At 37.6% G+C, this 25,509-nt stretch overlaps 1 protein-coding gene across 2 annotated transcripts in view; it reads left to right on the top strand.

Moving 5' to 3' along the window:
* The window catches only part of LOC123874384 (lachesin-like), a 54,552-nt gene extending 34,697 nt beyond the window's left edge, over positions 1 to 19,855 (top strand). For both annotated transcript variants that reach the window (XM_045919686.1, XM_045919687.1), the window contains exons 5-10: positions 852 to 1,025; positions 7,861 to 7,989; positions 10,811 to 10,949; positions 14,515 to 14,663; positions 16,477 to 16,533; positions 19,152 to 19,855. In XM_045919686.1, coding sequence (XP_045775642.1) covers positions 852 to 1,025; positions 7,861 to 7,989; positions 10,811 to 10,949; positions 14,515 to 14,663; positions 16,477 to 16,533; positions 19,152 to 19,252 — 749 coding nt within the window. In that variant the 3' untranslated portion in view covers positions 19,253 to 19,855. The remainder of the gene's footprint in view (positions 1 to 851; positions 1,026 to 7,860; positions 7,990 to 10,810; positions 10,950 to 14,514; positions 14,664 to 16,476; positions 16,534 to 19,151) is intronic.
* Positions 19,856 to 25,509: the final 5,654 nt, after the last annotated feature.

Here is a 25,509-nt window from a genome sequence, read left to right on the forward strand (position 1 = left end):
TTACTACTAATAAAATAAATATGAAAGAGACTTTCTTTGTTGGTTCATCCTTCAATCAGGCCGCCACGGAGCAAATAATCCACGTAATTTATTGCATGAAAATAGATGGAAAGTTACATAATTATAAAAAAAGTATTTTTACAAAATTGTAAAAACAGCTTTGTAAAAATCATAGCTGTTTTCTTTCTATTGTAGAAAAACCAACCGTGGTAATTGTTGTTGTAAACAGCGCGTGATTACAAGTTGTAGAACTCTTGTGTTCTCTAAGTGGAGGGGTTTTCATCACAAAGAGCTCGCGAGCTCGGCCGGCGCGAACTCAGGCGGTCGTTATTTATAATAGTTCCCCTTTGAACTTGCGATTTCCAGTGTTTCTGTGTAATGATGAAAAATGCGGTATATTTAATAATATTGTTTTCACAGTTGTTCTGCGATAATGGGTATTACTTACCCGCACTTACGCTCCGCAGTTTTATGATTTCCACGGAAAATATTTATTTTTGGGTCTTGAACGAAATTAATACATACACCTATTGAAAATATTTTTATAAAATATGTTTTATTTGGTAGTTGTGTGTGTAATGAAATTAAAATAATTAAATACTGACATGCTTTTGTAAATAAATGTTATTTAACATTTTTTATAATGCCACGCTGTGGTGGTCTCGAAGAGGTTTTTAGGGTTTCTACCCAGGAAGGGTGCCAACTGGACCTCCGCTGTCCGTCCGTCCGTCCGCCTGTCATTCTAAATACTTACTTAAATTACTCAAAATTGCGTCCGTGTTAACACTTTCCCTGATATTGTTTTTCAGTATATTCCTACTAATCACTTATTTGTATTTTTTTTTCAACAGTACCGCCGGACATCGTCAGCGACGACACATCGGGTGACGTCTCCGTGCAAGAGTTGGAGAACGCCACCCTGACATGCAAAGCCACCGGCCATCCGCCTCCGAAGATAACCTGGAGGAGAGAAGACCATGAACCCATACTATTGAAGAAGCCTTCTTCAAGGGATTTTGATAAAGGTAATTTTGCGTGTTGCCAATGCTGACATATGGATCCGAGACATGGTCAATGGGCCTCATTAGAAAGCTTGAAGTCACTCAGCGAGCGATGGAGAGAGGAGATCCGGAGAAGAACGAGATTAACTGACACAGCTCATGGGGTGGCGAGGCTGAAGTGGCAATTGGCAAGGCACATAGTTTTAAAAACCGGTCAAGTGCGAGTCGGTCTCGCTCAGGAAGGGTCCCGTACCATCATACAAAAAATTAACATTTTTTTTGTAATGTAAGTATAAAATCACCGTTTTCAGATTTTTCCCTTTATTTCTGTTATAAGACCTTCATACCTGCCAAACATGATTCTAGGTCAACGGTAAGTACCCTATAGGTCTCTTGACAGACAGACAACAAAGTGATCCTATAAGGGTTCCCTTTTTCCTGTAAAGGTACGGAACCCTAAAAACCGATAGTCGTTGGGGTCCCAACTCCCAAGGTACTAGAATGGCGACATCGCTCCGGAAGGCGAAGCGTTGGAAGATCCCTCTCTAACTCTCACAAATGCCGTTTGGCGTTAGACGATTTTTTAACCCCAATGTAATTGACATTAGACGTTAACCGTTCAAGTGTGATCACTCATTTCAACGCGTTGATTATCACGATAATTATGGCGTTGGTGGGGATTGACGTTAACCTTAATGTAGCCACAACATAAAAAAACAATATCGACTTGCATGATGCATGGGTACAAGCTGGAAGAACCGTCATTTATAAAATAAAAGCGTAGTAAGGAAAAATACTTAAGTATTTCACGAAAGGAAACTTTATTAAGTAATCGTGTCCGTCACGCTACGCCACTTTGATTTAAGCACTTCCTTATGAGGCGTGCTTTTGAAGTGCTTAATTCGTGGTAATTTCGTAGATTTACACGTGATTATATTGTTTAGTGTGTAGAGTGAGGGAACTCTCGGTTTGATCCTGAATAGACTATACTTAATTCCATAATTTCTAAAGTTTGGTCTGGTCTGGTGGGAGGCTTCGGCCGTGGCTGGTTACCAGCCTATCGGCAGAGCCGCACCGCCAAGCCATAACCGTTCCGGTACGATGCCGTGTGGAAACTAAAGGGGTATGGGTTTAATAAAAACTGCCATACCTCTTCCAGGTTAGACCGATTGCATAGACTGCATCATCAGTTACCCCCAGGTGAAATTGTAGTCAAGGGCTAACTTGTATCAGAGTAAAAAAAATGTTAAATAGGCTATGGGTGACGTGAAATCAAAGAAAAATAGGCGTTTCATAGGATATCTAGCGTCAAAGTCATGAACTGTTGTATAGTAGGTAAATATGAAAAGAAAGAAAGAATATTTAATTTGTAAATTGTGCTTTAACGGCGAAGGAAAACATCGTGAGGTAATTAATCTGCTTGCTTGAGAATTCACCGTAATGTTCTCAAAGGTTTGTGAAGTCTGCCAATACGCTCTTGGCCAGCAGCATGGTAAACCATCGTTAAAAAACTAGTCACACTATCACACTAATATTATAAAGGAGAAAGTTTGTATGTGTTTGTGTGTGTGTATGTTTGTTACTCCTTCACGCAAAAACTACTGGACGGATTGGGCTGAAATTTTAGAATGGAGATAGATTATACCCTGGATTAGCACATAGGCTACTTTTTATCCCGGAAAATCAAAGAGTTCCCACGGGATTTCGAAAAACCTTAATCCACGCGGGCGAAGTCGCGGGCATCGGCTAGTTTATTATAAAACGGTTACTGTCAATCGATCAATCACTTTATTAATTTTCAATAGAGTCATTTTACACAGTTTTTTCACTTGTCGATGTTGTCGACTAAATAACATCGAGAAATATTTCGATTGTTTCGCCCGTACTGAATGTATCCGAATCAAATTGTATACAAATTCTCCGTACACTCACATTCATGATAAATTGAAACGCATGAATTGAGTGAAGCCAATCCATCGGGTGAATTATTTATTGGGTTTCGTATCGTATTTGAATTCTTCAAGAGATGGAAAAATACTGAGAATCCATAGAAAATGATTAAATAAAATCGTTTTGAATACAAAATACTCTAGCTGATTGCGTGCTGATTTAGGATTTTTAAAATCCTGGTTTTCACTCTTTGGTCTTCCGGGATAAAAAGTAGCATGTCTTTCTCCAGGTCTTGAGCTATAGCCATACAAAAAATCATGTCAATCCGTTTATCCATTGCGACGTGATTGAATATCAAACCAATAAAGCAACAAACAAACACACTTTCGCATTATTATAATATGGCCAGTAGTGATACAATAACTCAAAATTTAAAAAACCCCCGACACAAAAACCTCTATAAGAAAACTAGAAAAGAGCTGATAACTTTCAAACGGCTGAACCGATTTTCTTTGATTATAGCTAAGAACACTCTCGATCAAGTCACCTTTCAAACAAAAACTAAATTAAAATCGGTTCATTCGTTTAGGAGCTACGATGCCACAGACAGATACACAGAAACACAGGTACACACGTCAAACTTATAATACCCCTCTTTTTGGGTCGTGGGTTAAAATAAAATTAATAAAAATTATAAGGGCTTTAGTTTTCTTTTGATGTTCTTTGATTTAGAAAACTGGGTTAAATAAAAATATAATAATTAGTACCTACCCATTATTCAATTAGGCAAGCGTTCAGGTTAGTTTTTACAAGTAATGAATAAAATGGAGTCACGGTAAGAAACTAATGGCCCTTTCGTGCTAATTACAATTTCACATGACACGCCTTTATGTCCTAGGTTTTACGGTAACGGACTAATAGCACGTCTTACAGAACATTTTAGTACAATATAAGTAGGTACCATACTAACACGCACTATTAACTTATTCTAAATAAATAATAATAAATACACATTTTATTATAAGCAAGCTGAAGTGGCAGTGGGCAGGCCATGCCTGTCGTAGAGGTGATGACCGTTGGAGCCGGAAAGTCCTTGAGTGGAGACCGCGTTTAGGCAAGCGTAGTGTGGGACGCCCTCCAGCACGATGGACCGACGATATAAAGCGGCTGGCGGGAAGTGGCTGGATGAAGAAGGCTGAGGACCGGGTGTGGTGGCGCTCTTTAGGGAAGGCCTATGTCCAACAGTGGACCTCCACAGGCTGATGATGATGATGATGACACATTTTCTGTGTAAAAGCCAGTTCCTCCTTCACCATATTCTACTATCGTACTGCAACGCCAAAGTCTGCACCCGTACGTAGTAGAAATTCCACGGATACGTACGAAGCGATTTGCCTCCCATTGCTAATACGAACCGCTAGGATTTGGAACTCCCTTCCAGCATCAGTTTTCCCCTCCAAATATAATATGGGTATTGGGTACCTTCAAGTCAAGAGTGAATAGGCATCTTCTAGGCAAGCGCGCTCCATCTTAGGGTGCATCATCACTTGCCACCAGGTCCTATGAACCCAAGCGCTAATATATAAATTAAATAAAATCTAAGCAGCGTAATTATTTTTATTAGCAAAAGCCTATGGGTATATTTTACCATGTCAATGTGTATTAATTCTGTTTATTCTATAAACGAGTAAACATAAAACGTACGATGACTGTTGAATAACACTCGTGAAAATATGTTTACATTATCGCGAAAGCTGTAAACAACATTTATTTTACAGTGTCAATACGTCGATCGTATGTCAGATATATTTACAGCCTGTAAAGACTAGAATTATTACAGTATACAGCTCAAGCATGATCAGTGTGACAATAATTTCCTGCGGTTGTTTCTTGGCTAATGCGTTCAAAAAGCCACGGGAGAGATGTCGCATTGCATTATTAGCTTCTCTCATATTCTGTCAGTTTTTTCCTTTGACCTACGACAGTGTTTCAAGATGATTTCAAATCTCAGTCACACGCCAAGCAATAGCAAAGTTATAATATTATGTTAACAATAGTGACAATAGGCTGAAAAACACATTCAACAAACAACACATCAAACAAAGAAATACACAGTGTGAAAATTTCAGCTCTCTACCTATCACGAGATACACTGACAGACAGACATACAGACGGACGGATGGACGGACGGACAGCGGAGGCTTAGTATATGGTTTTGCCCCTTCGGGTACCCTAAAAATGTCAGCTCGTTGCCAGGGTGATGTCACACCTACTCCTTGCATAAACTTGTATATTAAAAGAATGTTATAATTCATACATAACTGAAAATTTAAAAAACCCCCAACACAAAAGCTCTATAAGAAAACTAGAAAAGAGCTGATGACTTTCAAACGGCTGAACCGATTTTCTTCGATTATAGCTAAGAACACTCTCGATCAAGCCACCTTTCAAACAAAAAAAAACTAAATTAAAATTGGTTTATTTGTTTAGGAGCTTTGATGCCACAGACAGATACACAGACACACACGTCAAACTTATAACACCCCTCTTTTTGGTTTGGGGGTTAAAAAACGGATGAAACCGAGCACTTACAATAAGTTGTCCACGTCACTTTTTATATGAGTGATGTCGAGTGAAATCTCTAGATCCCGTGTGTGTCCCTAGCTTTAGCAGCGAAGGAGTCGCAGGTGCGTTCACAAATTGCTGCAAAGATTGGGGGCGTGGTTTTTGCTCTTACTTCTATTTCCCGCCTCAGAAGTGCTGGCGTCGCATTTGTTAAGTGAGTTTGCTTAGGTATCTAAACAGCGCTTATAAAACCCTTTTTCTCCGGCGTAAAAATAAGGACTGGTCTTACGGCAGTTATCTCACTATAGTTTCTTGCTGGTTCTTCTAGGTAACAAAGGCATTTTGAACCAGTGGCAGATAAAATCACTAATAAAAAGCAAGAAACAGTTAAAAATTATTTTGCTATAATCCGCCAACAGAAAAATCTGTATGGTCAAACATGCAGTTACAAGCTAAGCACCGCTTACCTCCCCAACCAAGCAATAGAGCCAAGTTCCCAAGCAAGCACTGCCACCACCACTCACATGCACCACCACACAAGACTTTTCCACTACTCTCGACGCACGTTTCGCCCCGACACCGGAGCATCCTCAGGAGATTTCGACTTTACAATGCTGTATTGTCTAGTCTAGACATGAACTTCCGCAAAGTAACGCCTGATTCTATCCAATACTAATAAAAAGATTAAAATTTAAAAATACCATATAAAAGATTGCCTACTCTAAAAATCGAGATAGCTTTTCTTAATTTATTAAAAAAAAAGAAACCGAACGTTTTTATAGCAAGCACTTTTTGAATAAACTAGATCTAGAAAAGAATTGAAATGTGTTTGTTCTAGCAAAACTTTGAAAAAAAATACTCTGGGAAAGATAAAAATCTGCGCTAAAATATTCAAACACTGATATCAGTTCAAAAATCATAGCTGCTGCTTATTACAAAAATAGAAATAGAAAAAACCGAGCATCATTGTAGCGCTTTCTGAATAACCTGAATCTAGGAAAATAAAGAAAAATCCACGACTTAATCATCCGCTCCGTCTGCCACTGAAATTGAACTTTCATGAGGAAATTGATGAGTTTCGATGTAAAAACGTAGTTAGATCCGTTCGTTCAGGTCGTAAATGCAATCAGTTGAGTTGAAATTTTATTGAAGAGCCTCACTTTTTTAATATTTCGAGCGTAGATAATGGATTTGTCTTTTAAATAGCTCTTTTGAGAAAAGTTGATCTTATGTTTTGGCTTTCTGAGTCTTTTTCCGATATTTCTTATTAACCCCCGACCCAAAAAGAGGGGTGTTATAAGTTTGACGTGTGTATCTGTGTATCTGTGTGTCTGTGTATCTGTGTATCTGTCTGTGGCATCGTAGCGCCTAAACGAATGAACCGATTTTAATTTACTTTTTTTTGTTTGAAAGGTGGCTTGATCGAGAGTGTTCTTAGCTACAATCCAAGAAAATCGGTTCAGCCGTTTAAGAGTTATTAGCTCTTTTCTAGTTTTCTTGTAGAAAAGAGGGTTAGATAACCGTTAGGTTCATAATATTATGTCAATTGACAAATGTCAAGCTGTCAAGATGGACGTTGCCTAAATACATAATTATTTATTTAAAAATGATGTTTTGGAAAACTCAGATACTTTGGATCGTAAGCGCGGAATAGTCCAAGAAAATCGGTTCAGCCGTTTGAAAGTTATCAGGTCTTTTCGGTCTTCTCTAGTTACTGTGACCTTCACTTGTTTTATATTAACTTTCTATTTTATGATGAAATATGATGAAAGTACATAGTTAGATCCGTCCGTTCAGATCGTAAATGTAATCAGTTGAGTAACAAAAATACCGTAGATTTTTGTTGCCTTTCTTTAAATATTAAAATTTGAAAAAATCTTAGTATTAAAAAAACCCTTGTCTTCTTGTCTTACCGATATTACAATATAGCTTTTTATTTTGACTAGTGTAAATTAAATATTTATAACACCCCCCACAAGTGAAGGTTACAGTAACTAGATAAGAGCTGATAACTTTAAAACGGCTGAATTGATTTTCTTGATTATAGCTAAGAATACTCTCGATCAAGCCCACCTTTCAAACAAAAAAACTAAATTAAAATCGGTTCATTAGTAGCTACGATGCCACAGACAGATATACAGATAATTTACACGTCAAACTTATAACACCCCTCTTTTTGGGTCGGTTAGTAAAAGGGATGCTCTGAGCAATGATCCAATGATATTTTTCAAGGGTTTGAAAACATCATTGAAAGAGGTCGCAAGCATAAATATTTTACCACAGAGACAATTTCCTTTGGCTTAAAAAGAAGTTAGTGCTATAGTTATTCCCTCTTGTATGAGACCTCGCAACTTGGTCACACCTATAGCTATAATAGCTTTAACTGTTTTATTTTTCTGTGCAGTGGAAAGCTACGTGGGCAGTTCCATGCCGTTGTGGCGGGTTGATAGACGACAGATGGGTGCATTCCTCTGCATAGCATCAAATGACGTACCGCCCGCCGTCAGCAAGAGGATCACGCTGAATGTTAACTGTAAGTAATTTATGAAACCCTGGTACCTCGGACGCTAATGCGTGACGACAGCGATGTATCGAACAACATGCCGCCCACAGTCAGCAGTTAGTTGAATGTTAACTCTAAGCAATTTATGAACCCCTGGTATCACCCATGTGCGTGCGATAGTGAAGCCAGACGATGGGTTGCGCTGACGTGTACGGTGCACGTCTGAGCGGTGCCGCTGCGTCATCCTACATAGACATCGCTGTACCATACCACACGATACATTACGACATCGTGCGGTGCCGCACCGCATGCGCAACGAACTTGGTACCAGAGAGACGAGGCGGGGAAGGGTGGTGCGTTGCAACGTCATACTTTTACCGAAGAGGCTACGCAGTGCCCTGTGGGCACTGCGTAGCCTCTAGCGTAGCGTAGGGTCTATAGGTACTCTAATCCACAGCGGTGTGGCGCCGCAACACATCAGAAACGCATCGTGCAGTCTAACGGTGCAGCACGACACCATCTATAGAGTGATGATCACGCTGCCTGGTCACGCCGCATCCAAGTCTACTTTGCCTAAATACTTGCCTTTTTCTTCCTCTGCGGATCCTCTGGTGCTGCAAATGTTCATGGGCGGCGGTAATCACTTACCAGGAGACCCTAAAAATCCTGATATAAATATAGGTATCTATGGGAAATATAAATCTGTTAAGTTCTGAGTAGGTATTCATTACTTTAAGCAATTACTTGGAATTAATCATAACTTTTCTAAAGAAGAAATAAAATATTATTTCTTTCATGTTTGTAAAAAATAACAATATCTTTCTATAATAAGATCTTTCTGAAAATCAGTAGGTAAGTAGCTCGCGTAACTTCTGTTATTTGGAAAAACACGTTTCAAATTATGTCTGTTTACGGAAAATTCCAATAATATTATTATTGGATTTATTCAGAAATTTCGCTGGAGTGATTCGTGTTATTCCATCCATACACGATGAATTGTTTTGTCCTGGACCGCTTCCAGGAGGGATTATACCGGATTCAGAATAATGGCCGCCTCGATCGGTATAAATCACAGTTCATATTATTATCATCGGAATATACAGACACACAGACCTACACTTTTACGACGGTAACGCATCCATTTCAAGGATGATGATTGATGACTGATGAATTGTAAAACTCGTGAGTCAAATCAAGTTGTAGTATTTTATTTGCTCATTTTTGCTATTTTCGAAATTTCAACTCCTAAAGGGGTAAAATAGGGGCTTGAAAGTGTAGTCCACGCGGACGACGAATCAAAATTCAAAATTCACAATATTTTTATTCAATTAGACTTTTACAAGTACTTTTGAACCGTCAAGAGCATCTACCACAGATTCGAAATGCCTTTCCTACCGAGAAGAACCAGCAAGAAACACGGCGGTTGCTCTTTTCAAAGATTTGATATACAATCTAGTACAGATCCAAAATATTAATATTGTATGGCGTAAAGGCCTAAATTATGTCATTTTAGCTAGATTCTCATGTGCTCCTTGGGGTAAGAATCTGGGCGTTGCGCGTTGGCGCCTCGCCAAGGACGTCGCTTCATCTATCAATGTGCAGGAGAAATCTCGGAGTACGGTGGCAAATCACACCGAAATTAGAAAAATAATTAAGAATATTTATCTCTCATACCTCTCATATTCCTCATTGATAAAGATCGTAAGCCTTTCTATTATTCTTAGGCTGCTTTTTCACCAGAGTAGTGTTATGCTACGTTGCTATGGATGGTGGAAACGGATTCAACTAAGATATGTTATATGGAAGGATGCGTGCTTTGGATGCCTGCTATGGCCGGTGACAATGGTGCAGAGCAGAATACCAACAGTATGTGCATCTTTCTCGCGCAGCTACATTGCGGCGGCGCATCTTCATAGCGCATCTTCCTCGCACAGCTACATAGCTTAGTATTGGTGGAAAGGTCACATTTTTTTGTAGCGTAGATTTCACATCTTTGCAGCATAGCTGCATAGCATATCTCTGGTGTAAAGGCAAATGGTAGGAGTGATCTTGGGATACTAATGCGTCTGACTCCCAGAGCCTTTTGCATACTACGCCTCGACTGAGATTGGGTTTTCATGCGACTCCGTTCACGGCATTAAAACGCACGCTTTTTTACTGAATAAATCTTACTGAATACCTAATGGCGCATACACCACCGTCGCATATAGAACCGTTCACGCGTTTGAATTGCGTACGTTTTTTCCGTACAAACTATGTTTTGGATCTTGTTTTATCAATTATAATAATGAGATACTGATGGCTTAACGTAGTCTTCGAGAAACGGAAGAAACGAAAAGGTCAACTGTGGATCTTCAAAGTCTATCACCTATTCAGTTGCCGACTTAGATCAACGTTGCTTAGCCAGCGCAATAGCAACACGTCTCTCCTAACCTAAACTTTAAGCAACCGTTTTATAATGAAGTCACAGACAGAAACTGGTTTTTTTATTCAGATACAAGTTAACCATTAACTGCAATCTCAACTGGTGGTAAAGTGATGATGCAGTCTAAGCTGGAAGCGGGCTATAACCTGCAACGTGTATGGCAGTTTTCATTAAACCCGTGCAAAAGTTTGTGTGTATATGTATGTGTGTATGTTTGTTACTCCTTCACGCAAAAACTACTAAACGGATTTAGCTGAAATTCAGAATGGAGATATATAATATTCTGGATTAGCACATAGGCTAATTATTATCCTGGAAAATTAAAGAGCTCACACGATTTTGAAAAACCTAAATCCACGCGGACGAAGTCGCGGGCATCGGCTAGTATAAGATATGTTTTCATGTTACTCCTTTTGTTTCCACCAGTCGCACCAACAGTAAAAGTGCCAAACCAGCTGCTCGGCGCGCCACTCGGCACGGACGTGAAACTGAAGTGCTACGTGGAAGCCTATCCCAACACTATCAACTACTGGATTAAGAACCGAGGGGAAATGCTTCTAGATGGGTAAGTTGAGGAACAAGGTTACTTTGTTATAATCCTCAAGCAGAAAAACCGGTGAAGGGTTCCGTATCGATCAAGGTCACCTAACCTAACACTTTTATCTATTGCAAGTTAATGACGGACTGTGCCATCTATATCTGATTTAGTAAATTAATTTCCCCTCTTCGGAAATTGAATCTAGGAACTCCCACTTTTAAAAAAACATTGCTTCCCAGCTCAAGCAGTCTTGAAAATAGCATAATATGATAAAAAACGATCATGTGCGAGTAGGACTCACACATGAAGGGTTCCGTAGATACTATCGTACAAGAACTAGCACGTTTAATTTTTTTTTTAATTTTCATGGCGATCATTTTAAAATATTAGATATTATACTATATATTATATATTAGATATTTGTTGTTATAAATAGAAATACATATTTTGTGAAAATTTCAATACTTTACCTATTGTATTCTTTATATCGCTGACAAAGTACAGATGGGCGGATGGACGGTCGGACGGACGGGTGGACGGACGGTCGGACGGACGGGCCGTCCGTCCACCCGTCCGTCCGAACGTCCATCCGTCCATCTGTTTGGCTGTTTGTCACTGTCTTTGGTTTACGGAACCCTAATAAAGTCTTTAACAAATAAATAAAAAAGCAAACATCGACATGGAATTATCTGGAAGGTTGAACAAAGCGGAGTTAAGTGCGGTTAGCAGTAGAATTGTGCAGGATAATATGAGAAAAATCTTCGCTTGGTTTTCTAGTTGAATAGACGGGACAAATTGCTTGCGAGACTTTGAAATACAGTGAAACTGTCTTTATTTCATTTTATTTTAATCGAAAACAAGAATTTATGCAAGGGGCGTATTAATTTACTGAAAGGCCGTGACGCATCTGCGGTTCCTCTGATGCTGCAAATGTTCACGGACAGCGGTAATCACTTAACATCAGGTGACCCGCCTGCTCGTTTATTCGCTATTTTTTATTACAAAAAAAAACTTAACATGGAATTAAAAGAGGATTGTCTAATGTCTGCGCTAATACAGAAAAGAGGATTTCTTAAAATTACTAAGCCACAGAGAGTCGCAGCTCCGATAAATTTAAAAAAAAAAAACTGTTTAACAATAGTTTTAAAACCAGGAATAAACATAGAGAATACAATAGTTTAATCAAAATTTCTTTCCTCTTGAAGCGAAATGCTGCGAAGAATTTTAAGGTTAACTCCGCACTGCGAATTTTTACCGCGCGGTTCTATCCGCAGGATTCTGCGGCATAATATGGAAATTGTATTGGCCCTTCCACAATACTTGCGGCATGACGTCACACCGCAAGAACGATGTCGCACATCAAGTATTGCGAAAGGTCCCTATAAAAATGAATATATGAAGCCGCACGAACTCTTTAAACAATATGCGCGAATGGCTTCATACAATTTCTGTCATTGAATACTGCGGAAAAATCGCACGGTGAAATTTAGCAATGCGAGTTTAACCTTTCAAAATTATTTTATAAGTTTTATGAGTACATTCGAACTTATTAAATGGAACAGATCGAATTAACAACAGAACAAATCCTTGTTTTATTTAAATGGATTGTTGAAATATTTATCTATTATTTAGTTTAGAATTACGGGACCATTATAATATTACTTGCTGGGTATTGAAAATGAAATGAACGAAAGACGTGTATTTTAAGTGAGCCAAGTCGCAAGGAGACGCCAGTCAAAAACTTCTTCAAGTTTGTTGGAAAACAAAGTAAATCGACGCTTCATAATTCGACAGAGAAAGCAATTTGTACTTTGTATTGGATAAGTTGAAAATGGGAGCTTACGGCCTAATTGAGACTTTAGTATTTCTTTTATTTCTACGTTTTTACTTCTTTTGTGTTTTGCAACTGTTTATTTTTAGGGATTCGCACCTCAAAAGGAAAAACGGAACCTTATAGGATCACTTCTTTGTCTGTCTGTCTGTCTGTCAAGAAACCTATAGGGTACTTCCCGTTGACCTAGAATCATGAAATTTAGCAGATAGGTAGATCTTATAGCACAAGTACAGGAATAAATCTGAAAACTGCGAATTTGTGGTTACATCATTTAAAAAAAATTAAAATGTGTTTCAATTTTCAAAGTTAGATAACTATACCAAGCGGGGTATCATATGAAAGGGCTTTACCTGTAAGGTATTTTTATCACACTAATATTATAAAGGCGAAAGTTTGTATGTGTGTGTGTGTGTGTATGTTTGTTACTCCTTCACGCAAAAACTACTGGACGGATTTGGCTGAAATTCGGAATGGAGATAGATAATATCCTGGATTAGCACATAGGCTACTTTTTATCCCGGAAAACCAAAGAGTTCCCACGGGATTTCGAAAAACCTAAATCTACGCGGACGAAGTCGCGGGCGTCAGCTAGTGTATAATAGTTTTTGATTTATCGTGCAAAATGTTGGAAAAATACCCGAGTACGGAACCCTTAATGCACGAGTCTGACTCGCACTTGGCCGGTTTTTTATCAAAACAGAAATATTCCAAATGAAAATTTCTTACCTCACTCAAAAATTGCCCGCAGGTTAAAAAAGGCTTTAATGTTCAACCATTTTTTTACAATATTTGACCATTTAGTTTTGTCACACTGAACAAAATAGTTCAAAAAGTAAAACCATACAGTTTGTACATTAATACAATTCTATTCTATTATATTCACGGTAGGTTGGGTAGAAAGGTGGATAGGTTGGTTTGGGTAGTTGGGTAGGTTTTGGGTTCTTTAATAATATATTCTTAATATTATTTTTCTAGGCTAATTTTCAGAACAGTTCACCAATTTTTTTGCGACTTTTGCATCCACTGACTGACTGTCACACCAACATATTATAGCTAAAGCCGCTGGATCGAAAAACTTGAGATTTAGCATATAGATAAGATATATATACAAAGCTCAAGTTGCCTTCAAACTACGGAAATATAATATAATATAAAAATATCACTCACCCTACTTTTAAATGTTACTGTTCAACTTAAAAGTAGGGTGAGCGATATTTATATATTATATATAGTACTAGCTGTGCCCGCGACTTCGTTCGCGTGGAATAGTGACTTTTCGCGCTTTATATATAGCTACGGACGCTCAGGCGCGAGGCGCCGTGATTCTTTAAATTGACATAACTTTTTTATTTATGAACCGATTGACATGAAATAAACACTAAATCCTAAGTGAAGCTTACTAAAATATATTAGTGAAAACCGTATCTAAATCGAATAAGCCGTTTCTGAGATTAGCGTGCACAAACACACAGACAAACAGACAAACAGACAAAAAAAAATTAATTACAATTTCGGGTTCGGCATCGATATAATAACAACCCCTGCTACTTTTTTTTATATATTTCCATTGTACAGACACCACTTTTCTACAATTTTATTATATGTAATGTATAGATATTCCGTAGTTTGAAATCAACTTCAGAGTCATTCAGCCGGCGATGGAGAGCTATGTCAATCTCACTAAGAAGGAATTTTCAAAAATTAAACCCCAATGATCAACAAAAAAAAAAGCCATTGTTATAACAATGTCTTTTTCAGGCCAAAGTACACAATACGGGAGGAAAAGACGTCCTACAAGGTCTCGATGTGGCTGACCATCCGCCAATTCGCCAAAAGCGACATCGGCACTTACAACTGTGTCAGTACCAACTCTTTGGGCAAGAGTGAAGGGACCTTGAGGTTATACGGTAAGAAATAAAGGTCTTCCTGACCTTATTTTGATCACAGTTGCGAATCTTAACAAAGACTAGCTCTATACGAGAGATAATATATTGCACGAGTCAATAATGGGTAATATGCACAAACACTGACGTGTGTGGTCTCCACACAGTTCAAACCACTGACAAAAGTAACTTACAACGGTGTTTCTAATGACACCACACTTACAGTGTGCTTAGTATGAGATTTTACATTAATATCACCGAAGTTAATAAAATTCGAGCATCAGAATACAAAATATCAGAGTAAAATGGACCTACAGTTTTATGGTACAAAGACAAAAATTCAGTACCAAATATTTTAAATTCACAATGTTTATGCTTGGAGCGCTGGCTTTAGATGTATAGACGAACTTCAGCTTTAAAACAAGATTACTAAGCCCAATTTTACTTTATCATTGAAGTGTTTTGACACTTAATTTCTATCAACGTTGATATGATGCAAAAACTCATACTATGCACACTGGTATCTGCGATCATTCACTATGGAGCCTGAATTATGCTAAGCCTAATGACTTCCAAGATACAACAGTCAGACCAGCGGGAACCCTGGTATGACAGGAATATTTCCTATCATTACACAACACTGCTTATGTACTATCTATGTCCTCACTCTCATATCGGCTCAGCAATCCGACACGTACGGAGAAAATTCAAGCGCAAGACCGCTAGTTTAAATTACTATCCAAGGTACTGGTTCGCTTAAATCAAGGCTGTTAAATCCATTTTATTCACGTTATTATTGTGTTGCCATATTTTCGACGTCCGAATTAATTCAACGTCGGTGAGATATAAAATCTCGTACTAAGTCCACAGTACGATTTAATAAGCGCCAAAATGCCATGAAAAGGCAAGAATGTTTGCCGGGCGTCTTGCCAAGTGCTATACGATAGCGGGAAATGGAGAGAAAGTCGCGTGCCAATTGTATCCCATTTTTGTATATCGCACGTGTATTCAATATCCGGCCTGATATCGAAGTTCGTGTGAAATGTTTTGAATGTGCCAAATCATGGAACGAAGTCCATATCCGTTTTGAAGACTTCTCTGACTCTTGATTGCCTTAGATCGCCTTTGCACCCTGTATAGTTTCAAATGTATCTTGTATTGTTTTCCTGTATATAATATGTAATAAATACCTACCTTATTCCGGGTTCGATTCCCGATGTAACCTTACATAGGTGAGATCGGAAAAAGAGGGCTTTTGCAAAATTTTCATGTACCATGGAGTAGGTACTGGACCTCTCATAAGACTTAACTTAAGTCCTCATCAAAACTTATTTTAACTAGAAAGTACCTACTTCAATTACAGTGTTGATTCCTACTTTGATAAACTGAAAGAAAGGACTTTTTCCTACAGCTATGATTCTGATGCAAGTAAGAAATATTAAGGCCCAGTTGGACGACAGACGGTTATCCCTAACGTTAAATTTGATCTTAAGCACAAAGGCACTTTGGCAGGTAAAAAGCCAAAAAGAACCCTGTATTATATAAGAGTTCTGTAACTTTTTACCATTTGTCGTATGATTTTAATTATACGAGGAAATAATAATGACTTGTGGTGCCACTCACTTTGCATGTTTTGGTTGACTAAAACTTTAATCATAACTTTCTTTCAAGCAAATGGTCTTTGAAATTATTAAAATTCATCTCAAGCAACATTCGCTTAAGCGACAGTAGTCAATGTAGGGCCAGCTTTAGTAGTTTTATTATTATCCTGAAAAAAAAATACTTTGTGATATTATAGCATAAATACTTACTAACCAATTGAAATTTTTATTTACAGAAATAAAGCTCAATTCGTACTCGGAGGATTTCAGCAATCAAATAAGCGTCGCTGGAGGTACAGAAACAACTTTTTTACCTAACTTAATGTCAGACATTCGTATATATAACTCGGAAAAACTTTGCAATTGAGGACTCATTCGCACTGTTGTAGTGAAACCGTCGAGGTTTTATTTTGCGCGTAAAAAAAACAATGATGAAGTATGTAAGAATTTGACTCTGTTCAGCTTGATGAATATAATAATGACATAATAATAATAAAAATTTCAATAGATTGGTATCAAACCCTAAGATTATGTCATTAGTTTTGTGACAGCACGGAACTCGAGCCCAGTACAATCAATAATGATTTAATTCATTCAAAACTGTAATATTATTTATCTTAAACATAATAAAATTTGATATCCTACCGATATAATAGATTGCGTGATTTTTCTTGATCGAATGGATTTGAGGAGCTTAAAAAACTGAGAATAAACTGTATAATATCATAGCTATTTAAAGGCATGCTTATTATCACAGTTTCGTATGTTATCATAGTCAGTTCCGTATGTTCAACTGAAAGCAAAATTGAGTTGAGCTAGCGATTTTCTTACGACAGTGCGAATGAACCCTAACTCGGCAAAACTTTGCCAAGTAACTTCCATTGAATTAGGTTTGAGTAACACGGCATAACTGCCACTCACAAGTGGTACAATTTTATTAAACATTTCTCTCCTAACTTTGTTCTGATGGAAATTGAGTTTTAATTTTTAATCCACTTGTACCTAAAAGGGGGAACGACTTATTGGATATTTAGAGCTTGGAATTGGTTAAACTGCGCACATTTTTGATGACACGGCTACAGGCTCTGCCCGGCTAGCATGGGCAGTAGATAAAAATTATATCCCCCGATTATATCCACTGATGTCATACAAATCAGTGGATATAATCGGGGATATAATTTTTATCTACTGCCCACGCTAGCCGGGCTGGTACTGGTAGGAAAATCTTAAAGAGATGAGTTGTCCTTTCAACTTTGTTTAACCTTTTAAGTTTTTAGTATTAAAGTAAAATAAAATAAATAAATAATAATACAGTGTGTACCCAGATCGCTAGCAAAAACGCAGCGTTATTGTTATACTACCTAAACGCAATCCAATCCCAATAACCATAATAAATAAATTGTCTTATTTTATAGTTTTAGTTATTTGGTATTTTTCAAACCCGCAATCTATAGCGTGCAATATCTGAGTCAATGCCCCACCTACAACGCGGCATTAACTCCGAGTGGCCTATTTACGCAACGTTCGCTGACTTCTAGCGTCAGTCAGATGTTTTATTTGCAATATATTATTGTGGACTTTTAATAAAATACAGGATTTTTTTATGTAGCTAGTTTTTGCTAGCGTTCTGGTTAAACCCTGTATAATGACTCGAAAACAAGTCGCAACCCTACGACAAGCATAAAAACACTGCAAACATCCAAGCTTGTAGTGGTTTATGCTTGGTTGGAATTTCAGAACTATAACAATTTAGTGCCAAAGCCATCTGTATGTCAGGCGGTTAAAGTTATGTGACGGTTACCGTTAAACTTTGAACGTCAATAAGAACAAAATTGGTTGCCTTTGGACTAAAATCTTACTTTTAACCTTAATAATAGAGTGCAACCCACTTTGTTTTTTTGGTGATCAAAGTTTAACGATTACTGTACGTACTCGTAACTATCGCTTATAATATATACACTGGCCGGCTGGTTTATAAATAACCCGTTAAATATCAGAGAACCACCACGAATAAACCGCAATGCCATAAGTTCTAATCACGATGGTCTATACCGTCGTTAGGGATGATTCACGGCCCGGCCCATACACTCTAAAATAATTATATATCCTTACGTATTGGATTTTAACCAAGTGACCTTCTAGATAAAACACCCTACCGGCAAAGTCAAGCAATTTAGCGTTCCGGTACGATGCCGTATAGAAACCCATAAGGGGTATGGGTGAAATAAAAAAAACTGCTATAGGTACCCCTTCCAAGTTAGCTCGCTACCATCTTAAACTGCATCATCACTTAAGTACCCACGGCACTCAGTAGTCAACAGCTAATTTGTTAAGAATAAAGGTACAGACTTGGGATTTGGAGGAGTAACACTCAAGGATAAAGTACGGAACGAATATATAAGAGGAAGTTTTAAAGTAGCACCCATAACTGACAAAATATCGGAATCAAGGCTCAGATGGTACGGACACGTAATGCGCAGGCCTGTCGATTATGTCGTGAAAAAGTGCCTTTCCATGGCTGCAAGAAAGAGGGGTAGGGGAAGACCGCAAACTACCTGGATGACAAATGTCCAAAGGGACATGAAACGCCTCGGCCTCAGTGCCAACACGCGATCTACATGGCGCCGCATGATAAGCAAAGCCGACCCTGCGTAACGGGATAAGGTGAGGGCAAAGAAGAAGAAGAAGACTTGGGATACATCTTGAGGCCTTAAGGACATAGGATACTTTTTATCCTGGAAAATCAAAGAGTTCCCACGGGACGAAGAAACCAAAATCTCTAGTATTAAATATAGCAAGTTAGCAAATAGCGGTACAGATCAAATAGATTTATAACTTCATTAAAACAAACTTTTGTGCTCATGTCCCTTTTGCATTTTACTTGTAATAAAATATAATTTTCTTTCAACAGGTCTCACGGAAGCTGCAAAAGGAAACTCGGAAACCAAATTAAATTCTGAAAGGACATTGATCTCAATATTGATATGTATCTATATATTCATGTTATCGTAGTCACTATGATGTAAATAAAGCGTTGAATCATTTTTGTTGCTTTAAAAGTAATTTTCATGTTTAACCTTACTGAACTCGCGTGGCGGTCTCATAGACCGACTTGCGGGCGAAATTAAGAGGATTATACCCTCTGAGCCATTTTTGAGCAATTTTGACCCCTTATATTTTGTAACATCCCTACATTTACTTTAAAAAAACGTATTTATGCTACATTGTAGAAAATTTTCAGTTTTATTATATTAGAAGACAACATTTTACAATTTATTGATAGTTTTCTTCTTATCCTTATCTTATCTTAGTGAATTTAAAGTGACACATTTATAAATATTTTAAGAAATCATTTTAAAATGATTGGTCTAACGGACCGATACAAGTTTGTTATTACATAGAAATATCGCGAGTTGAGAAAGGTTAAAAACTCTGTGTAAATATTAACTTGTAAGATGTAACATTTAATTGTAAAGTGACAAGACAACGATGTATCTAACAGATCACTCTTGTAACCGAAGTTTCGCTTAGATTCGCCAAATTCAAGTATTGTTTACATTTAATTGTGAACGCTCGATTATAAGACTGTTTACAACAAATAAACTGAAATGATAACTGTTTACTTTTCATTTACAAATCTCTTATCCAACACGCCTACTAAATCAATTATTCTAGGATATTACATGTACTTAATAACAAGTATCAACCTACATAATAATAAAATATATCTTGTGTACAATATGGGTACACTATAACAGGGACCTGAGATTTGACTAAAGCTGAGATCTACAGAACATACCTACTATGAATTTGCTCAGATTCAAGGCAGTTGAAATGAGACAGATTTAAGTATGTCTCATATTATTTAAGACTAGAAGATGTCCGCGACTTCGTCCGCGTGGATTTAGGTTTTTAAAGATCCCGTGGGAACTGTTTGATTTTCCAGGATGAAAAGATGCCTATGTCAATAACAGAGGCGCGAGTTACCTGGGTACCTTTCATACAAATCGGTTAAGCGGATGGGTTTTTGGGAATCCCGTGGGAACTCTTTGATTTTTCAGGATAAAAAGTAGCCTATGTCCGTCCCCGGGATATAAGCTAATCCTGTATCAAATTTCGTCAAAATCGGTTAAACTGTTGGGCCGTGAAAAGGTAGCAGACAGACAGACAGACAGACACACTTTCGCATTTATAATTTTAGTATGGATTAAAGTCTGAGCAAAGCGAAACTACGCTCTACCTGTATAATTTGACTTTGCTAATTAGACTTAAGAGAGTTAAAACGAGAAATATTTGTCTCTCAGAACTCAGACTCAACTTTGTCACTCATCTGTCAGATAAATTTTCAGTCAAATCTGAGCAAAGCCAAACTACTAATATATAATTTACAAACTTTACTCATACTTAAGAAGAATTAAACGAGATAGACAAAATGTAGAGAAATATCTCTACAATTTTGTCTCAGTTTAACTGTTAACTCTACTTAAAGTATGAGCAAAGTCAGTTTGCTCAGTAAATCTCACCCTGAGTGAAACTTTTCTTTGCGTTTGTTGCGTGTTCGTAACAAGGCTCACTCCGCCACTTATTCCATACAATCGTAGTTCCAATTTCATTTGAATATTAAGCAAACAAAGTCCATGAAGTTTTGCAGACATATTCTAGAAACTAATATCTGTGCCTGTGGTGTTTTAGATTTTTCTAAAAATATGTAGTTTCAAAATTACAGGAGCTCAAAGATTTGTATGTGACTTGTAACTTTGAAACCGAACACAATTTTTACAGTTTATTTTTTATTTTAACAGAAATCTAGAAAACCACAGGCACAGATATTAGTTTCTAGAATATGTCTGCAAAATTTCATGGACTTTGGTTGCTTAATATTCAAATGAAATGGGAACTACGATTGTATGGAGTAAGTGACAGAGAGAGTCCTGTTAATGAAAGTAGCGATTGTCAAATAATGAACACGCAACAAGTGGTGACCCCGGCGTGATTTTATTTCTTCCTTTCCCGGTAAACCCCTGTCCAAGGTATAGGTACCTGTAAGGTGTATCTGGAGGTAGTCGACGGGCAGGTGAAGGTGTACGAACGACAAGGGTAAGTATGTCGTAAGTATGATGCTTCCATGCATTACTATGCATGAATCTGCTTGGATTATTCAAAAACTATACCTATAAGTAGGTAATTGAAAATCTAAGGCATTGCGAACCCAGTACAGTGGAGGATGAATGAAATGATTGGAAAAAAAAAATATTATTCAGATACAAGTTAGCCCTTGACTTCAATCTCACCTGGTGGTAAGTGATGAGGCAGTCTAAGATGGAAGCGGGCTAACCTGAAAGGGGAATGGTAGTTTTTATTAAACCCATACCCCTTTGGTTTCTACGCGGCATCGTACCGGAACGCTAAATCGCTTGGCGGTGCGGCTTTGCTAGTAAGGTGGTAACTAGCCACGGCAGAAGCCTCCCACCAGACCAGCCCAGAGATTCATAAAATTCCAAATCAATGCCGGAAATCGAACCCGAGACCTCCCTCAAATAAGACAGTGCTTACCACTTCGCCAGGGAGGTTTGAATGGAAAATCTTTCTATTTCTATGAAAAATAAATAGATCCATTATTTACCTGACAGTTGTAGTAATAAATATTGTATTACAGTATGAGAGTATAAACTAAAACATTTAGTATCGCCATCGATACATACCAACATACCCATTCCCTCGGGTGCTGAATGAAATATGGCCCGCACTGCCGCTTCTATTGCTGCATTACTACAATATTATAATATAGTTAGACCCTGTTATCTTGTCGCATTCACAGACATAAAAGCAGACAGGCGGCAAAGGACAAGATAGGACCTAGACGGCACAATCCAAACAAAAAATTTTGCGGGCTGCAACTCGTTTTCATCTTGAATCTGGATATTAATCCAGTGTCATAGTTACTTTTGTCCACTTTGTAGAATATGAAGTATCTCGTTTATAGGTACTAAATAAGTTCAATGGTGTCAAACTCGTAGGTTGGTTGGTGGTCGTACATATGAACTAAAACAAACGTATGAGGCCCACGCTTTCATTTCAACGTGAACACGCACTAAATTTAGTATCACAGTAAATAGTAGATGGATAAACACTAAGTAAAGCACCTAAGCTCACTGGGGATCAAAGACTAAATTAATCACGCAGAACAGAACATCCATCTCCTAGGAAGATATACGAAGGAGCAAGAACATGTCCGTCCACAATTAGCGCCTACAATCCCACAAAATAAATGAACTACCCAAATTGAGTGATGAAGCAACATTTACTGATTTATGAACGCAATATCCAGATGGGATAGAATGACCTGGAATTATTTGGATGATCAAATAAGGCCTTAGATGGAGTACGCTTGCCTAGATAATAGCTATTCACTCATAACTTGAAGATACCTATATTAAAAGTGGAGGAGAAAACTGACTGAAAATTAGAAAAAAAAATAAGAAAATAGATTCCGAAGAAATGAGAACCTCCTGCTTTTTTTGAAGTCGGTGAAAAAGATGTGACCGTGGAATTTCAGGTACGGGTGCAGACCTTGACAATGCCTTGCGATAAGACTTACGATAGTAGAAAGGTGAAGGAGGTGTTGGCACAGATTTTGACTGTGGGGAAATTTTGTTGGGACTATGAGCAAAAATATTCTATGCTCGACTCCAGAATGCAAACTTTATCTCTGCTAAACCACAAGAACAGCACAAAAATGGTGTGTTTTAGGGTTCCGTAACCAAAGGATGCCCATGACTCATGATAACTAAGCCTCCGGTATCCGTCCGCCCGCCCGTCTGTCTGTCTGTCTTTCTGTCAGCGCGCTGTATCTAAAACCATAATAGGAAGAGAGTTGAAATTTTCGAAGAGTGTGTATTTCTTTCTATTGGCGCTATAACAACAAATAATAAAAAATTCAAAATGCCACCGTGTAAATGAAAAATTACATAAGTTTGTACGAACGAAACTCTTTGTGTACAAGTTAAACTTGCACTTGACCGGTTTTTAAGCGAACACACGAAAAATTTAAACCTACTATAGATGGTAACAGACTTGAACATTATATTTCGTTGATATGTAGGTACTCATGTATCTTGTTTAACAAAACATTTTAAAACTTCTGTGCGGGGCAGTTTAACATTGCGCTAGTAAAACAATTCAACATTTTCGTACTTGAAAGTAAAACCTCTAATTAACTGTCCAGTTTTTAAACAAATCCAACTTCAGAATTTATGTGATAAAATAAAAGCCTTTCGCAAAAATTTACATTAGCTAGATTTACTTATTTCAAAATGTGAATTAATTTACTTAATTAATTCACGTTAACAAAGAAAACTCGCCCGCATAATCGTTCGTAGTATAATTTACAGTGTAAATAATCGTGGACTGTGTTGACCTTGCTTGTGGATTTTACGTAAAAAACCGGCCAAGTGCGAGTCAGACTCGCGCACTGAGGGTTCCGTACTCGGGTATTTTTTTCAACATTTTGCACGATAAATCAAAAACTATTGTACATATAAATAAATAAAAATCTGTTTTAGGATGTACAGGTAAAGCCCTTTCATATGATACCCCACTTGGTAAAGTTATCTTATTTAGAAAATTGAAACATTTTAAATTTTTTTTAATAATGTAACCACAAATTCGCGGTTTTCAGATTTATTTCTGTATTTGTACCATAAGACCTACCTACCTACCAAATTTCATGATTCTAGGTCAACGGGAAGTACGGGAAGTAGTACGGGTTTCTTGACAGACAGACAGACGGACAGACAGACAACAAAATGATCCTCTAAGGGTTCCGTTTTTCCTTTTGAGGTACGGAACCCTAAAAATTACTAAGCTTTTTGAATTTTGAGAGCGTGAAAAACTTTCCCGTTGGGGAAAATGTCAGTTGCAGTGAAAGATATGTTTTATTCTACAAAGTAAAGTACTTAGAGGATTTTATTAAAAGAAGTAACCCTAGTACTTTCCCAGATAAAATTTTGTGGACACATTCTAGAAACAAATATGCGTTACTGTGGTTTGTCAGATTTAAGCACTAGTTTCAAAATTTCACCGGCTCAAAGATTTGTGTGTTTTCTTTTACCCTTAGGTGATCAAATCAGAAATGAATGAATTTTTTTTGCTATTGTATCCAGTGGGATATCAAATGAAAGGAGAAAAAATTCTGAGTTCATAAATATAAATATAGTTAGCACAATGTTGAAATACACCGAATGACAGAAAAATAATTTTCTAAAATAATCTATCGCTGGACTTTGTCTGTGTTGGTGTTAGCTGGCGGGCGTGCTCTGCCTTATTGGAGTGTTTTTTTTTTTGTTAAAACTGACTGGAAAGCGCTCTAAGGGGGTGCCGTGCGCATGTCGGCGAGCGCCGGCACAGACGGGGTCCATACTTGTATAGTTTAACTAACTTGTTACAAATAACTACAAACTTGACATTGGCTAATCTTTGTAAAGCCAGACGAGAGAGAAAAAAAAATCTATCGCTATCTATCGGTAGTTCGTAGACCGGTATAGCAGGTAGTGGGGTTCACTTTTTAACCCCTGACCCAATAAGTTTGATGTGTGTATCGGTGTGTTTGTGTTAAAACGAATGAAACGATTTTATTTTAGTTTTTCGTTTGAAAGGCAGCTTGATCGAAAGTGTTATTAGCTATAATCCAAAAAAATCGGTTCAGCCGTTTGAAAGTTATTTGATGTTTTGTGTCAGGGGTTTTTAAATTCAATTGAAAATATGTTATTAGGTTATTAGTGCAGTTTAACTTTTTGACATCCTTTCGTTCACATTGTTGCAATGTTTACATTGAAAATAACATTATGGTATGTGCAAATGCTGAAAGATTTCCTTTGAGAAATTTTAATGAGCTTTCGTCGACACAAAAATATGCAATTTACGTGCAAGTTTTGTGTCACCATTACTTTAAATAGCAGCAGAGATTACCGCACGGAATGATTAATACCGTCACAACATGAAAATTAATTAAAATAGAATGCGATAAAGGATTTACCTAGTAGTTAGTACTTAGGTACAAAATGTTTTCGTTCAATGAAGAAGCCAACATAAGAATAAAGAATAAAGGCCGGGTAGCATTTGGAAAATTAAGTCAGGTTTTCGTATCGTCAATACCTTCCGTGCCTAAAGACGAAATTCTTTAATCAGTATATCTTTCCTGTACTCATTTAGGCATGACGCTGAAACGTGGACACTGACAAAGGGCTTGGTCCTTAACAGGGCTCTCTCCG

Source organism: Maniola jurtina, chromosome 18 (genome assembly GCF_905333055.1).
Source record: "Maniola jurtina chromosome 18, ilManJurt1.1, whole genome shotgun sequence".
Taxonomy (NCBI): domain Eukaryota; kingdom Metazoa; phylum Arthropoda; class Insecta; order Lepidoptera; family Nymphalidae; genus Maniola; species Maniola jurtina.